General features: G+C 56.0%; 1 protein-coding gene across 17 annotated transcripts; it reads left to right on the top strand.

Annotated features, from left to right (window-relative positions):
- Window positions 1–96: 96 nt before the first annotated feature.
- Window positions 97–16,211, top strand: SLC29A4 (solute carrier family 29 member 4). Of its 17 annotated transcripts, none has more exons than XM_048962162.1 (13): window positions 97–3,680; window positions 3,993–4,248; window positions 7,974–8,040; window positions 8,389–10,704; window positions 11,899–12,095; window positions 12,579–12,710; window positions 12,785–12,898; window positions 12,976–13,104; window positions 13,232–13,306; window positions 13,732–13,997; window positions 14,073–14,208; window positions 14,442–14,629; window positions 14,895–16,211. In XM_048962162.1, the coding sequence occupies exons 5-13, from the start codon at window positions 11,936–11,938 to the stop codon at window positions 15,300–15,302; spliced, it is 1,608 nt and encodes a 535-aa protein (XP_048818119.1). In that variant the 5' UTR covers window positions 97–3,680; window positions 3,993–4,248; window positions 7,974–8,040; window positions 8,389–10,704; window positions 11,899–11,935; the 3' UTR covers window positions 15,303–16,211. The 17 variants fall into 17 exon arrangements, with proteins under 17 accessions (XP_048818119.1, XP_048818114.1, XP_048818125.1 ...); XM_048962157.1 differs by having other exon boundaries at window positions 3,993–4,964; XM_048962163.1 differs by lacking the exons at window positions 97–3,680; window positions 3,993–4,248 and adding an exon at window positions 7,309–7,672 and having other exon boundaries at window positions 8,389–8,527; window positions 9,852–10,704.
- Window positions 16,212–16,969: the final 758 nt, after the last annotated feature.

Below are 16,969 nucleotides of genomic sequence, written 5' to 3'. Positions count from 1 at the left end.
TTCTGTTTGTTGGGACTGAAAACTGGAAATGTTTCCCTGCGTGAGGATATAGAATCTAGGAAGTGCCTTTACAGGGAGGAATAGAGTTGCTGCAGGAAGAAAGCTGGAAGGAAGGAGGAATTGCTAGAGCTTTGTGTACACCTCTGGTACTTGGGCATCTGTAGCCCACGGTGGCTGATGTTTGTTTTGGTTTGGTTTTTAGGGATGCACTTTCTCTCCTGTAGGTTGTTCTGTTTCTTTGGCAGAGTAGCAATAACTTTTTTTTTTTTTAATACCTTTATTAATTATCCAAAGCAATGATTCTATCAGACTAGATGGAAGCTCCTGCAGGGTGTGGCAGCCCTATTATTTAAACAGCCTTAAGGTTTTCAGCTGGAAGGCATAACTCTCAGTCCTTTCTTCTCTTCAGCTTGGGGCTGACTGCACTGCTCTGATAGTGAAGGTTTGGGGCTATTTTCCAGATGCTGGTGTAAATAGAAATGATTTTTAAAGGTTCATTTTCTTCTGGGTTCTCTTCTGTTGGATAACCTTGCTCTTGTTTTCATTTCCCTTTCTGTCAGAGCACCTCCTGTGTTACTCCCCAAGGACTGGCTGTCTCTGGCAACTTTGGAATAAATCCTTAACAGCCCTGACCCTGCCTGGGGCTGCCCAAGGCTGAGCAGTGCTGCAGTCTGTTTTTAGGGTTGTAATGTGCCTTCTCTTAAGTGGATAACAGTTAGTGAACAAACGATTAGCAAAGCACTTGGTGAGTGTGACTTTCCTTTGCCAAAATGAACCTGGTTTGCCTTTTGTGCAGCGATGTGGGATGCTTCCCTTGGCTCTGCTGCCTGTTTGCAAAGAAGTGAAAATAGAAGTAGGCAGGGAAACTGCAGATCTTGAGGGCAGAACCCTGACTTCACTGTGTGTGTGAACTTCCTGCCACTGCTGAATGGTGACTGTTAGGTGCTGTTAGGGTTGGGTACCACTGGCAGGTCTTCTGTCAAGCAGTCGGTTGTGGCTGTTCTTCCCAGAGCTCTGTGGTGAGGTGGGCTTCCATTCCATTTCTGAACAATGATGCCTCCTGCCTAAGGGAGCTACCTGTATCAGCAAGGCTGCTGTTACCATTCTTATAAAACTTCTGGGAAGTAAGGGATCAGGCTTGTGTATTCTGAAAACCCTTGGCTGTCCTGAACAGTTGATCAGTTTGTGGCATCCTCTCCACGATTCAGCACATCCAAAGCAAGCTGCTGAGCCGTGCTGGAATCTCACACGGTCTCCTAACTTTAAGCTCTGGCTGACAGCTAAATTCCATGATCTGGAATTACTTTCTTTTCTTTTTTTTTTACTAGTGCTATCAGCTTTTCTGTGAAGCACCTCACTGCAGAGTAAAACACAAGTCTTAAATGTGAGCTTTGCTGGCAGACTGAACCCCACAGGAGCTGTCAGATGTCTGCTTGCTCCAGACTAAGTTGGTGACATTGCTGATGATGCACCTGGAGGCTTGGCACAGACTACAAACAGAGCTCAGCAGTCAGCACTCATGAGCAAGGCAGGTATGCTAAGCACAAGTTTTAAAACTTCTGGGTTGTAACAAAGGCCATATTACATAGCAAGATACTGCTATCACCTCTAATATGTTTACTATCCTTTACTGCCAAAAACTGAGGTACTTATACAGATGTTTCTCCTTTCTTAGTTTTTACACCTGGGTATTTTGCATTGGTGAGTTGGGAGATCCTGTATTCACTGTAGTTTTCTTCTGTGTGCTGCTGTGTGCTGTGTGCTGTGCCACGGACTGACTGGTGACACTGTGAGCCCTGTTTGCTTTGCTCCTAATTGGAAGCCTGTTCAAGTTGTGGGGGTTTTTTCCTGTTTTAATAAGGAAGGTCTCCTTAGAGAGCAAAAGTAGAAGTGTTCTGAGGTGAGTGAGCAACGTGGAGCTAGGATGGAGCAGGAGGTGTGTGGTCCCAGCTGATGGTGGTGTTCAAGTTCATTATATGAGGACATATTTATTTCCTTGGATAAACACAACTAATCTCATTTCCCTCAGTAACTGCCCTGCTGTAGTATGCTGCCGAAGTTTCCATCCCTTCAGGATGGGGTTTCATCCCAATGACACGAGTTCATACTTGGTTTTTTTCCTCCCTTTAAACATACCAGAAATGCTGTTTGCAGCTGAGTGTGGAGCTGAACTCTGCTGCTCCATGGATCAGGTGGTGCCAAGTGTTTCAGCCCCAGATTCCCCAGGGCAGCCTGCAGGTGGCTGTGTTTCAACTGTACAGCCTCTCATTTGGGGCTGACCTTCCTTGGAAGGACAGTGCTTGTTTTGTGTCAGTGAGCATCTCTGGATATGGGCTGTACCTCTTGACCCTCATCAAGTGTTAGGGGCAGAAATGGACAACAGAAACAACCAAAGCTGGGGGAGAGGGGAGGAGGGAAATGCTTTTAAAACTTGGAATCTGAAACTCAGGTCTTAAATTGCGGTGGGATCTGTTCCCAGTGAGTACTGTAGGGAAAGAGCTGTTTCACTTGATGTGCAAATAGGCAGCAAGTGTGCATGCTTTGCTGCTGTCTCGACAGCTGTGTGTTTACCCTATTTCATCTTTCATGTGCTGAGGCAGACAGCTTTTATCTGCTCTGGACTCTTCTTATGTCAGAGTTTCCAAAACACGAGCGATAGATACACATCTAGCAGTTACAAGGCTGGGCCTGGCAGAGGAGCAGGAAGTGAGAAGTGCAATGAGATTAGCAAAGGCTGTATGTTCAGAGACTCTGTTCAGCAAGACCAGTTGTGTGAGTTCTCCCTCTGGCACCCTGGGTCCTGGGTGAGTTCCTTACACCTATTTCTATGGAGATTGGTTGGGAGCAGAGGGGAGGGGGTTGTCCACGTGGGCCTCAGTGCAGATCTCTGAGAGCTCTGAACACAGGGACGGGTGTCACCATGAAGGAAAGGTGTGTCTGACCTGAGTGTAATAGAAAAAGGGAGGGATGGAGTGAGGAGCCCCCAGGTCTGGGTATGTTAGCACAGAGACCTGAGGAGCTGATGAGCAGAAAGCTTTACGTCCTGTGCTGTGCTCTCTTGGCTCTGATAATGGCATTAGCACCAAAGCAGCGTGCACTAAGACTGTAGAATTTCCTTCCTTGTAGCTTGCTGAGCTGCTCAGTGCACCACTCAGCCATGCAGGCGTTCTGCTGGTGTTTGCAGAGCAACAGGAGGCTTTGTCCAAGGCAGTGGTGGGGATTAACCACTGCAGAGGTTTGGAAGGTCCTGTTCTGTGCTCCAGATGTCCTGGCTAACAGTCTCCTTGGTTTAACATGTGAACATCTGAGAGCAAGGCAGAATGGCATCTGCACATGTGCAGAGCAGTCTTTCTGGTGTCTGTGCTGCACAAAGGAAGGCTTGCAATGAAGAAAGCGTGGCTCAGACTGTAAACGAATCCTTTCAGATTCCAGTTGCACAACGAGAGGAATTGAGCAAATTCCAATTATTTCAAACTGTAACATGCCTTTGTTTTTACCACACTTCAGATTGGCCAACCCCACCTTCCACTGCCTTGAAAGTAATGGGCGAGAAGTTGTCATCCTGGCTTGCAAACAGCTGCAGCTGTGCTCGTTGCAGGTGTGCTGGTGCTGTTGCTGCAGCAGTTGTGTGCTGCCTTCCCTGCTGCCTTTGCATGTGTCCAACTCGTTTCTCAGGAGTGGTGAGTTGCTCCCAAACCTGCACCTCTCCGGGTTCCTATGGGGCATCAGCTCAACCCTTTCTCTACTTGGATCTGTTTGCTTTTGCTTCTGCACCCCCCCCCCAAATGAAAAACCACACTGCATCCTGCAGTTCTCACCTGCTGTTCAATATCTCTGTTGATAAGTGGAAAAATCTGCCTGACATTCCGCCTCCCCAGGTGTGTGGCTCTCACTGCTGGCCCATCGCTCTTTGTAATTTTATAACTGCATAAGCAATTAAATGTGTTGTGATAAGTATTTGGTGTCTTCTTCCTTCTGTGTGCTGCTTGAAGTTGGGGCTGGATGAGCTGAAGGTGATGCTGTGTGTTCTGGATGATGTGGCCCGAACCCAGCTGCCAGCAGTAGTAAGCCTTCAGTCTTTGCTGTGTAGCAGCTCCCAAAGAAACTCAGCTTGGCTTTTGCTGAGACTGGGGAAGGACCAGCTGAGCTGCTTCTGGTATATTGTGCTGGAAACCAGGATTTTGCCCCTCCTCCTCCTTAATGCTCTTCTTGAGGGACCTGAGTTTGCGTTTTTCTCCTGTTCCTCAGGTGAGTTTAAGTGACTTCCTTTGTACTTCATTCTGTGGGTTGCATCTGTAGCAGTGCTTCCACATACGTTCTGTTTGCTGTGCTGTCACTCAGAGCTTGCTGCTGCTCACCTTCAGCCCAGGGGGGAGTTCTGGAGTGAGCCATGCAGGTGGGTGAGGCGACATCTCCTGCGTGCCTCCTTTCCTTTGCAAAACTGTGACCAAACCCTCCCAGCAGGGTGGGTGACAGAGGGAGCCTGCTGTCTGGTGGTGGAGGAGCACACGGTGATGGAAGGTCTTCATTCTTGTGCACAGCTGTTGTGCAGTGAACTCAGTGAAGCTGCAGACGTCTCCTTTCCTGATCTGGCTGTGGAGAGCAATGTTTTCCTGCTGGTGCCATTTATGTGCCGCCCCTTGCTGCAGGCAGAATCAGCTGTGTTAGCACGGATGAGTGATTCTAAACTGTTCATTCAGCTGCTAATGACGTTTCCCTCCTTCTGCCTGGAGCAAGCTGCGGATCAGAGGAGGCTGTTTGCATTCAGTGAGAGGCAGTGACTTCCAGGTGAGGTGGTGGCACCTTTGTCCCCGTGCCCAAGGTGGGAGTGCTCTCCTGGACCCATTGGTGACACAGGAGGTGCGGCTGCTGCTCTGCTGCCCTGCATGTGGATCACTGCAAAGCATCATCAGAGGTGAACCTTTGGGCCAGAATGCTGCCTGGTGTGGAAATCCTGATGATGGGTTTGTACCATTGAAGCAAGCAGCTGCAGTTGTGTTCAGACCGGTGGTCTTGCATTTGTGTGCTTATGCAGCCCTGAGCACACACCTCTCATGTGCTGCTTCTGTCCTGCACGGCTCTGCCAGGCCCTGAGCACAGACTTCTTCAGCTAATTAAGGGTGTGCTGTGAGCTAATGAGGGCTTCCTGCCCAACCTGCTGGAGGTGAGGAAATCTGATGCTGGCTGTTCCAGCACCTGGGTGCGCTTTCTTTTCTTAGCAGTAAGTTTTTAGAAGGCTGCACAGTGAGGTCATAATAAAGGATTTCAGATTTGTAAAATCCAGGTAAGCCCATGATGTTAAGCCAGAGGGTTTTGACAGTACTGTGATGTTCTGAGTGCTTTTCCAGGGGCAAAAAGCCCTGAGAGAGCCACAGGCTGGCATGGGCTGCAGTGAGGTGTGCTAAGGAGTGCTGAGCGATGCAGAACAGCAGCTCTGCACGGCATGGAGGCTGCCACCGTTGGGTGCCCCCCACCCCTAGCTCAGTACCATGAACACGGAGCTGTGCTGGGGGTCGGGGGGAGCCGGGCTCTGCCGCCCAGCAGCCGCTAGATGGGGTGTGCTGCCCGGCCCGGAGCAGCCCTGCTCCTTCCTTAGTGAGCCTCCATCGCATCCATCCCTACTTCTTTCATCCCTTCCCCTCCCTGCAGCCCTTCTCTGCTCCCCATCCATCCCAGAGCTCAGATCTGCTGCTCGGATCCCCTTCCCAGCACCCCAGCTGCGTGCCACGAACAGGATGGGGGAAATTGCCCCGTGTTCAGCCCAGCCCCAGAGCTGCAAAGGGCTGGCAAACAGTGCAGGATGCTGCATGTCCAGCACTGCTGGGGCCTGTGAGCCCTTCCCTCCCCCCAGGCAGTGTGGAGGTCTCTGCCCTGCAGCCCCTCATCACCTCGTGACCCCATCAGGTGGCACTGAGCACCTCCTCTCCCTATCACCCCAAAACCACTTCAAAACCCAGAGCAGGGAGGCAGAGGTGGGAGCCTCATCCCTTTCCTTCTTCACCATTCAGGTGCCGAGCAGCCTTTCATGTCTCCCGAGGCCATTTGCATTTCAAGCAGTTGGGTGGCGATTTCTCTTTCAGTAACTCATTTCAGAGGGTGGAGTTGGAAGCCAAGCGATGCGCGGGGAAAGATGGCCTCTGCAGCCCCAAAGAGCAGCCACTGCCAGCCCTGCTGCAGCTGCACACCCTGAGCCCATCTCCAATCCTCGAGGCCCCCCCCCCCTCACACCAGGAGGGAAAACATCCCCACCTCCCTGCAGCTCCGCGTTGCCATCAGGCTGCAGCACATCAAGGCCCTGTAAATCAAATATTACCAAAAAAAAAAAAAGGAAGAAAAGCAACCTGCAGCCCATTGCCTGCCTGCTTTCGGGGGTGTGCTGTGCTCTCGTGCTGTTGTCTCAGCTGTTTGCAGGGCACGGCCCCCTGCTCAGTGTCTGCTTGTTTGTGTTGGTGCCGCGGGAGCTGCTGCACTCTGAGATACTCAATTACCTCCGGAGTGCTGCAGCCGTGTCAGCTTGTGTTGGAGCAATGGGGATGGGGGGGTGTGGGGCTGGGGATCTGGGAGGCTGGGATTTGTGCTTTGTTTGTTCCTTAAATAGCTTTTAAATGGAGCTGGACCTGGGTAGAGCAGTGCCACAGTGTGAGAAAAGAGGGGGGGGAGGCAGATAAAAATGGCTGTGTTTATAGGGGATGTGATGGAGGGGAAGAAAAACACTCTTCTTCCCCCTCCTCCCCCAGCAGCTCCTTTACCCCCAATATGATTCTAGGGAGAGGGGGACCTAATATGTTTTTTGGGGGGGTCCCTCTCCCCCCCCAGCAGTGCTGGCCCTGCAGCCCCCCCCAGGTCTGGCTGCAAACAGCTGCATGTGCTGCTGGTTGTGCAGTTGATGGCATAAATACATAATTCTGTTCTTATTCAATTAGGATTTTAGCACACAATCAGGTGATTGCTCTAAGAGGATTTCCTCTAAGGCAGGATTTGAATAACTGGGCTGTGAATTATGTATTCCCTTAACCGGTTTATTCCTTTATCAGATTTTTTTTCCCCCTAAGCACTTTAATGCATTGACTTCCCCATTGTCCCCGCTGTTTGCAGCGCTCCCCCTCCCCAAAGCTGATGCAAATCCTCCCCCCTGTGCGGTGGTAACGTGCAGTGTGTGCCAATGGAGGCCAACCCTTCACGTGTGCTGCGGTTTGTGGGGGGTGGGTGCCTTGGTTGTGGGGCTGGAAGTGGCTCTGATGCTCTATGGGGAGCCTGGGGGGTGCAGTGCCAGATTTGGAGGGGGGGTGGTTTGTGGGGGTCTGTGTTGGGATGGGAGAGGTGGAGCGGGGCACAACCTGCGTGTCAACAACAGCACGGCTGTGCAGCCTGGGTGGGCTGTGGGCATTGGTGACAGGAAAAGAAGATTTCCCCCCCCCAAAACAGTGCCACTGGGGCTCGGGTCTGCTGCGATAGCCCATGGTGCTTGGGCTGGGGGGGCTTTGGGTTGGGGTTGGATGCAGTCTGTGTGTGGCTGAGCGCCCGTGGGGTGCGATTGGCAGGTCCTTCCAGCAGAGGGTTCACTCTGGAGCAGCGTGGAGATGGGAGGACGGGATGTGCTGATCTCCAGGAATGGCCCCCGGGCTGTGCTGTGCTCCAGCTCTGTGGTTTCACCACATCCAGAGGAGCTCAGGTTGTTCTGGGGGTCCTTTGGAGCCCCCCAGCATGGGGGGAAAAAGCAACTCGAAGGTGGATCCTGGGGGGTGTCACCATTTTCTCCTGCTAGAGGAAAATCTCTGCTTTCCACCTGCCCTGTAAAGATGAGTGGGAGCTGCTGGGGGGCCCCCCTGTGCACCCAGTGCTGATTGTCTCCTTCACATCCCCCCCCCCACCCCGTGCTGTGTGTGCAGTGATTATGCAAAGTTGCAATCAAGGAGCTGAATTAGCAGCTCATCTTGGATTAATTAGCGAGGGATGCAAATTTGTTCCAACAGGAAAAGAGGAAAGGAGGGGAACAAGGCTGAGGTCCCCCCTGGTTCCTGCAGCCCTCACAGCGCAGCGGTGAGCAGAGTGATGTGCCGTAATGGGGCAACCCCTAAATTGAAGTGCTGTCCTTCAATCCCCAATATCTCTGTGCAAAGGCAATGCCGGGGGTCGGTGTGCATTTCAGTGCAGCCCTGGGGGAAGGATGGGGGGAGCTGCAGTGTTGGTTAAAGAAGGGTTTCCAGGAGGGGATTGAATGGGGAAAGCACCATATCATGGTCTGTGAAGTGGAAGAGATGGAAGCGTGGTGCTCCTGGGAGCACTGAGCTGGGCTGTGGGCTCAGGGGGGTCAGTGGGTTTGTGGGATGGCTTTGGCAGCGTGCTGGGATGCTCCTGAAAGGGCTCTCTTTTCTCTCACGTCTGCAGTGATGACAAGTAACGAAACCCAACTCTGCTGGAAGGAAGAGCATTTCTGGAGGCTGCCCCCATCCAGCATCTCCCGGCCAAATGAGATGGCATCACCTCATTCCTCCCTGTGGAATTAATCGGCGCTCGGAGCAGTGAGGTGAGGCCCTGATGGAAAAGGGAGGAAATGCCTCCAAACCGCTGTGCTCTGCAGCCCAAAGCACTGACATGTGGTGAGGGATGCTCTGCTGTTTGATGGCCCAGGGGAGGCCCCGGATCTGAGCTGTGGGACATCCCCAGTGCCACTGGGACTGGTCCAGCATCGCCCCCCCTGCATGCAGAGCACTGCAGCTGGTGGGATTTTGAGCCTTTAAAGTGGGTCAAGCGGAAACCCGGGGAGCATCCAAGCTCACAGCCCTTGTGCCAGCTCCATCACAGCTGAATTATTCAGGTCCGGCTGAAAAATTGAAGAGTGGCAAAGCTCAGTGGGAACACCCAGCTCAAGGCTATAGCACTGAGCCCCATAGCAGCACGGGGCACAGTGGGAGGGCAGCAGGGTCTGGTGCTGCCTTTTGGGAGGGTGAAGCGAGGAGAGAGTGCTCAGAAGGGATTTGTGGCAGGGCTGCCCTGAGCTGCAGAGGTTTCTGTGTTGTTGCTGGGGTTGGGAGCGCATCTTTGGCTCCATGCCTGCTTCCAGCCCTGTCTCTGTGTTGCAAACAGCAAGGCTTTGTGGCCTCACTTCAGCCCTGTGTGCATATCCTGGGGTCACTTTTGGGATCACTTTTGGGATTTGCACCTCCGGCAGCACTGAGCTGAAGGGAGTTGGCGAACTCCTCCTGCCCAGGATTGGAGATTATGGGGTTGTGTGATTTTAGAGTAAAATCAGTGGCTGCTGCCTCGAGGTGTGTGCTCACAGCATCTCCCAGAGCCCCAGATCCACTCTAAGGTGGTGAGGATGCTGACGTGAGCGCGGGGGCTTCTATAGGCCCCGCAGCTTCTGTAGGACCCCTGCCTTAGCTGTGTGGCAGAAGAGCTGGGATTGCTGCTGGGTGAGTAACGCTGCCGGCAGTGCGGTGGCAGCAGGGGAAAGCCGTGCACAGATGCTGCAGCTCGCCCTGCTCTTTTTGTGCAGCACTCACACCGTGCTGATGCCAAGCTGGGATTCTTTGGTGCCTCGTAGGCCTGTGCTGCTCCATCCCTGCCCTGGGGGTGGGGTCATGGGGGTCCCCCATCTTTACAACCCAATTGGGGCTGAGGGCTCCTGCCCTGCTCAGGAGGGTGGGATGCTCTTGCTGTCCCTGCATGCAGCCCCTGCTTGGGAACGTGCATCCTCTCCCCTGCCACGTGTCCCCACCACTCCAGGCTGCTGGTTCCCCACTTCCACTCCCAGTGATGAGGAGGAGAACGGGCTTCCCCATTCGCTGACCCTACAACCCTTCAGTTTTCTGCATGCTGCATCGCCTCCATCTTGCCCATCTTTGCAGGCATTTATGGCCAGGTTGGACCGAAGGGGCGGCAACCACCACACTGCAGGGAGTTGGAACAGTGATTTTTGATGTCTCCCCAACCTCTGTGATGCGTTTGTCCATCAGTCTGTTCTCTCCATCCGTCTGCCCACCTCTCCAGCCGTCCACCATAACTGTACACCCATCCATCCTCTCCGTACTTCTGTCCATCCATCCTGTCTGTATGCCCATCCATTTGTCCATCCATCCCTCTGTTCAGCACGCAGAATTTTTGCTGGAGCTGTTCAAGAAACGTGTAGATGTTGTGCCAAGGGAGGTGGTTTGGTGGGAAATACTGGTGATGTGTGGACTGTGGGATTGGCTGATCTTGGAGGTCTTTTCCAGCCTTGTTGATTCTATGATCATCCATCCATCCATCTTTGGACCTGCCAATGCTGGACCCCTCACCCCATCTCATGTTCGGAGGGGAAGAGAAAGCTCCCTGCAACGGGAGCAAAGCTCGAGTGTCCTTAATGAAACGAGGAACGGTTTTTCATGTCGCTGAACGCTCTGTTTGCAGCCCCGCACCTACGGGCGGTCCCTAGGGGCGGTCCCTATGGGGCCGCGTCTGTAGGCAGGGCCGTGAAGGCGCTCCGTTCGGCAGAAAAGCCATTTGTGCGCCTCGGGGCCATCGCTGCTGGGGAGGGGCGGCGGAGGGCTGGGGAGGGGCGGGAGGTGGGGACGGAGCCGCCCCCGATCGGAGCCGCCGCCGCCGCGTTCGCCGGTGCCCCCACCCCGAGAACGGAGCTCCGCGATGGAGGGGCCGGGGGGATCCGCCGGGGGCTGAGGCGGCTGAAGGGCCGGTGCCGCAGAGCTGGCGAGGAGGAGGGAGGTAAGAGCGGTGCCGACCTGTTGGGCGAGAACGGGACCGGCTTTGTCTGGGGCTGGGGGGGGAAACGGGGCTGGGCGGAGGGGAGGGAAGGGAGGGAGACGAACCTCTGCCTCAGACCCACCTCTCCTCCCCGGCATCCTCGCCTCGGCCGCGCATCTCCTCCGGTGGGGTTTGATGAATCCCCAAGATGGGAAGCCTTTTTTTTGCCAGAACAAAATAATCACGGTGATAAAATCATCCCCCGTGGAAGCGCCTCCTTTTGGCAAGGACCCTTTTCCCGATTATAATCATCATCATCTCATCCCCAATGGAAGCATCCTCTGCTCTTTCCCGCACTCTGCGCCCACCCGGAGAGGTGACAGGCCCCGGCCCTCCTCCCTGTAAATCCAAAAGGGAAAATAAGGCAGATTGATCCCGGGGTGGGGATGCAGGGGTGGCTGTGCAGCTCATCCCGTACCACGGAGAAGTTTGGGGCAGCACTGCTATCTATGGGGTGCTCCCAACCGTCTCCAGACTGGGGGTTCTTAGAGGATAAAAGCCCCACGCTGGGCTCTGCCAGCACCCTGGGAGGTGCTTTCTGTTGGGTTTATCTCCTGGGGTGGCACCGGTGGATGGGGTCATCCAGACCCCCTGTGAGCCATGAGACGGAGCGATGCTCCCACTTGAAATGAGCCCTGGTGGGGCTCCAGGATGCATGCTGCCTTCAGCCTGGGTATGCTGGGGACCCTGACCTGCCCCCCCAGCACTCTGACTTCTGCATGGCCTCAGGGCCACAGCATCACCGCTCTGCCTGATGCGTTTTAGCATTTAGGCTTGCACTTGCAGGCTCTGTTTTTGCAGCCCGCCCCATCCTGGCAGCAGGGAAAGGCTGCAAAACCTCCGTGCCCCTGCAAAGAGATCAGACAAATCACTTGAATTGATTTATTTTTTTCTCCTCCCTTGCCTGCCTCGTCCTGCCGCCTCCTCGGAGCTTCGTCTCTGCAGGGCGGTCGGTGGGCAGCGGGCACGGGGCAGGCTGGCATCTAGCGACTGGCACCGGTAATGCAGAGCGGGGCCCGGGGGATGGAGGGCATTTCGGGTGGTGCCGCAGGATGCCCGGTGGTGAAGCTGGGTTTAGGACGCGTTTGGTGTGGTCTCCACCCCTGGGGTCTGAACCAAAACTCACAAGGACCGTCGCTCATCTGTGACCCACAGCCTGGGGTCTCCCCTGTCCCTCCCCAGACCGTCCACGATGGGATCAGTGGGAACAGAGCACCTCAAGGAGCTGAGCCCCATGGGGACACCTGAAGGCAACGTGGTGATGAGCTTCAGCTTCGACAGCTACCAGCTGGAGGAGGACGAGCTGCAGCGGGGCAGCCAGGCCAAGGGCGTGCTCACCTTCATGGAGCCAGGTGAGGGATGGGGATGGGATGGGAGGGAGCTGCCTCTCCCCGTGCTTTTCCCACCCATTAAAGAGATCCTGGGATGGTTTTGTAGCCACAAATGGGCTGAAATGCTGTGACGTCAACTAATGTCTCTTTGGGGCTTGCTGTTGTCACCACAGCATCCTGTAGTACTGAGCTCTGTGGTTGGTACTCACCAGGTCTCTCCCCACACCGGCAGTTTTGGGGCTGCTTTAGAAACCCATCAGCACTCAGAGCCCTCAGCTCTGGTGGTTTTTCTGCCTCCCTCTTAAACACTTTCATTTCTGGGGGGACTTTCTCCAGGCTGAGGGTGTTTGTTCCCGAGAGCTGCAGGGCTGCTTGCAGGACACGTTGAGCCCTGATGTCCCCACTGACGTGAAAGCTGCGCTCATTGCCCCACAGCTTCATCCGATGCAGTCCAGTGGGGCAGTGCCACTCAAGTTCTCTCTCTTTCTTTCCCTTTTGTGTCAGTTTCTGAAGACCCCGAGCCACAGGACCGATACCACGGGATCTACTTTGCCATGCTGCTGGCTGGCGTTGGATTTCTCCTTCCATACAACAGCTTCATCACGGATGTGGACTACCTGCACCACAAATACCCAGGTAGGGCTCCGGCAGCTGCAGCCCTTCCTGCTCCCCAAACCCAGGCAGAGCCCCCACCTCCTTCCTCTCTGCAGGGACCTCCATAGTCTTTGACATGAGCCTCACCTACATCCTGGTGGCCTTGGTGGCCGTCATCCTCAACAACGCGCTGGTGGAGCTGCTGAGCCTGCACACCCGCATCTCCGTGGGTGAGCTGGGCTCTCCGTGTCCCTGGGCAGCACTGCCTCCCTGCTGCCCCCTACCCACCTCCATCTCCCCCCCCCAGGCTACCTCTTTGCCCTGGGCCCCCTGCTCTTCGTCAGTATCTGTGACGTCTGGCTGGAGCTCTTCACCCGACGGCAAGCCTACGCCATCAACCTGGTGGCTGTTGGGGTGGTGGCCTTTGGCTGCACAGGTATGCTGTGGTCGCCTGGGGACGACCTACCAGCCAGCCCTCACATCCCGTTCCCCCTCCCCAATCCCAGTGTTTCAGCTGCTGCCATAATTCTCCTCCTTCTCCCCTCTGCCCCTCTCTCCTGAAGTGCAGCAATCCAGCTTCTATGGCTACACAGGGCTGCTGCCCAAGCGCTACACGCAGGGGGTGATGACAGGAGAGAGTGAGTATTGCCATCCCCCGTGTGCAGCAACCCACTGCCCCCAGCACCCAACCACAGAGCCCCTGCATGGCTGATGTTGGATGGGACCTTTGTGTCCATCTGGTCCCGCCTCCCTGGTCACCTGGAGAAGGTTGCCCCGGTCCCCGTCCTGGTGGCTCTGGGGTTGCCAGCAACTTGGGAACATCTCAGGCTGATCCTGAGCAAAGCAGGATGGCCAATGGTGTCTAATCATGTGCATGGAACCATTGAGGTTGGAGGAGACACCAACACGTCCCGTGCCCACTAACCGTGTCCCTCATGCCGTGGCTCTTGAACACCTCCTCTACACATGGAGCACCCTACCCAAAGCAGGGGGAGGCTGCTGGGAGGTCCCTAAGCCACAGGGCTCAGTGGGCCCTTGCACCAACACCCTCCTGTGCCTCCAGGCACCGCCGGGGTCATCATCTCACTCAGCCGCATCTTCACCAAGCTGCTGCTGTCGGATGAGAAGGAGAACACCGTCATCTTCTTCTTCATCTCCATCGGCATGGAGCTGACGTGCTTCATCCTTCACCTCCTGGTGAAGCGCACTCGCTTTGTCCGCTATTACACCTCCTGTCCCCGCAAGGGCCGCCCCGAGCCCCGCAGGGCCAGCGACCACGGGACGGGCTACCGCGTCCACCACGACGTCACTGCCGAGGACATCAGATTTGTAAGCAGGGGGGGACTCCTTCTGATCCCGCATATCCCTCCCTCCCTGGGACTCAGCACTCCTGTCCCCGTGCAGGAGGACCGGCCGCAGGGACAGCTGGCATCTCCCCATGGCAGCCCGGGCCCTGAAGCTGAGCTGGCCGGCAGCGGTACCTACATGCGTTTTGATGTGCCCACACCCAAAATCAAGAGGAGCTGGCCCAGCTTCAGAGGTGGGTGCTGGGCTCGGGGGTGAGCCGCGCTGATGGCTGTCATGGGGTGTTTCCTGGGGCGGGAGGAGCGACCTGTGGGCTTTGTGCACAAAAACGTAGGGAGGAAATACATGTTGAAAAATACGGGGACGCTTCTTTGGGAGCCCTTCCCGCTTTCAGCGTTGTTCAGCCGCAGCTGAGCACTGCGGGCTGTGCAGTGGCAGGGTTTCAGCCTCACTGCCCATCTCCACCAGCCATGCTGCTCCACCGCTACGTCGTGTCGCGGCTCATCTGGGCCTACATGCTGTCCATCGCCATGACCTACTTCATCACACTGTGCCTCTTCCCCGGGCTGGAGTCGGAGATCCACAACTGCACGCTGGGGGAATGGCTGCCCATCCTCATCATGGCCATCTTCAACCTCTCCGACTTCGTTGGCAAGGTAGGAGGCATCGCTGCCGCCGCACCGGGGGCTCGCCCCCTCCATCCCCACTGCGTGTGCGTGTCCTCAGGAGGAGGAGGGCGTGAGTGAGCCGTGGGCCATCCACGCTTTGTGGTTTCCAACCAGCACGAGGTTGTTCACCACCATGGCCGACGTTGGGTTCCCACATGCAGGCCTTCCCTCATCCTGTCTCCTCCCCGCTGCCCCATTTTGGGTGCCGCATCGCCCTCTTCTCCCCTCAGCACGGTCTCTGCCCCTCCTGCAGATCCTGGCTGCCCTGCCTTACGACTGGAGAGGAACGCACCTCCTCGTCTACTCCTGCCTCCGCGTCGTCTTCATCCCCCTCTTCATCATGTGCGTCTACCCCAACGGTCAGCCCGCCTTCGGCCACCCTGCCTGGCCCTGCGTCTTCTCCCTCCTCATGGGCATCACCAACGGCTACTTTGGCAGCGTCCCCATGATCCTGGCTGCTGGCAAAGTGAGCCCCGAGCAACGGGAGCTGGCAGGTAGGGCTGCACCATCCATGGGCTGCCATGCGGGGCAGCCACGCAGGGTGACACCCTCTGTCCCTCTCTGCAGGGAACACCATGACCGTGTCCTACATGACGGGCTTGACGCTGGGCTCAGCCGTGGCTTATTTTGCCTACAGCCTCACCAGTACGTCCCACAGTAGCTGTTTCTACACTGAAACCTCCAACGGCTCCTTCCTGGGGGGGTACTGAGCCCCAGGACCGGGCAATGGGGCCAGGATGGCACCAGGCCCTGCTGCTGTCCCCAAAGGCCCTCACTGCCCACCCTGCTGGTCTCTGGGCGCTGTGTGGAGCCAATTCTTGGGCTGATGGCCCCCAGTGTCGTTGGTCCCAATGTTCCTGGGGTCTCCCCCTGGGCAGGTGGTGGTGGGAGGGATCTTCTCCTGTTTGAGCCCTTGCCAAGGAGGGAAATATGGCAGAATCCCAAAGGGAATGGGGATGGCACTGGGGAAGAGAGCAGTCGAGGGCTGTTGAGGAAGAGGAGGAGGGGAGGAAGGTGGCTCTGGGCTGGGCTCTTAGTGATGGTGCTGCAGCTTTCCCCTGAGGACAGCTTGAAATCATGACCCCAACCTTCCCCTGTACTCCAATTGCTGTGTAAGAGCCCCAAACCACTTCTGCTGCCTGGAAAGGGGGGGAACAAAGAAAAAAAAAAAGGTTTTTTGCCCTCTCCTCTTGTCCTGTGATCTGTGCTGTGCTGTGGGTCTGCCTGCAGGCTGGGGGGGGCTGGGGGGAAATGCAATGACCTGGGTGCTGCCCAGGGCCACTGCTGGGCTTCAACTTCTATCCTGTAAATCAAACTGAACACAGATCGTGTGTCTCACTTGGCAATGATCTCTTCTGTGGGCCGGGAACCCCGGCAGGTGCATGAGGGAAAGGCTTGGGGCTACAGAAGCAGCAGTCCTCCCATCTCCCAAAACTGAGAGCCATGGGCTGCAGGGCACCTACAGCCCCACTGCCAGCCAGGCACTGCTGAAGGGTTCCCCCTCCTTTCCTTGCCAGCACACCGGGCTTCGCATTTCCTGATCAATAAAAGCTTTTTGGTTTTGCCTTTATACTTCTGTGTGCTCCAAGGCTCAGCCCTTCTGCTGGTTGTGCTGCTGGGAGAGGGGCTGGGGGTCAGCACTGGAGCTGTGTGCCAGCCGCCCTGTGCTCCTTAGGGCCAGGTGGAGGGGGGAGGTCCCTAGCAGCTGGTGAGGGGCTGCAGCACAGCACAAGGGAGCTCTGGCAGCCTGCAGAGCCCTGCTGAGGGCGGCAACAGGACTGTGGCTGACTGGAGCAGGAATCGCCTTGGGGGCGATGCTGGGGGGCTGCCTGCACCCAGTGTGGGTGCATCTCCCAAGGGCTGCAGGCCGTGAACCTCAAAACGCCCCTCAACGCCACGCTGAGCCCCCAGCGCGGCACCGGGCAAGAGAACAAGAAAAGCCAGCAGTTCATCAGTGCCCCATCCATCCTTCAGGGCTCGGGGGACCGCAGGGGGGGCTCGCCTCCTTCTGCCCCCTCTGCTGCACGCAGCCTCATCGTCCACCCTGAGGTTCCATCCCACATCTCAGGGCCGCCCCCCCTGGGCCCCCATCCACAGTGGGTCGGGCACCCAGGGACCCCCAGAGTGCCACGAGGCGCCCAGGTTGGGCCGTGCCCAGCAGCAGGGCTGGGCAGGAGAGAAACCCTCAGTCAGGAAAGGCGACACAAAGAACCAATGCTTCGCTGGGTTGCTTTTGTTGGTTTTGTTTTTTTTTTTTGTCGTTGGTTTTTTTTTTTTTCCTCAATTCATTTTTTTATGAAAACAGCTCACAGAGTCCTGCGACCAACA

This window comes from Lagopus muta, chromosome 15 (genome assembly GCF_023343835.1).
Source record: "Lagopus muta isolate bLagMut1 chromosome 15, bLagMut1 primary, whole genome shotgun sequence".
Classification (NCBI taxonomy): Eukaryota; Metazoa; Chordata; class Aves; order Galliformes; family Phasianidae; genus Lagopus; species Lagopus muta.
This window is presented reverse-complemented; position numbering and strand designations above follow the sequence as displayed.

Excerpts from the sequence above, each read along its gene's own strand:
- SLC29A4 (XM_048962154.1), top strand. The coding sequence starts at position 10,879 with ATGAATCCCCAAGATGGGAAGCCTTTTTTTTGCCAGAACAAAATAATC. Across the intron at positions 12,096-12,578 it reads GCTCACCTTCATGGAGCCAG|TTTCTGAAGACCCCGAGCCA; the intron begins GTGAGGGATGGG and ends CTTTTGTGTCAG. Across the intron at positions 12,711-12,784 it reads CCTGCACCACAAATACCCAG|GGACCTCCATAGTCTTTGAC; the intron begins GTAGGGCTCCGG and ends TCCTCTCTGCAG.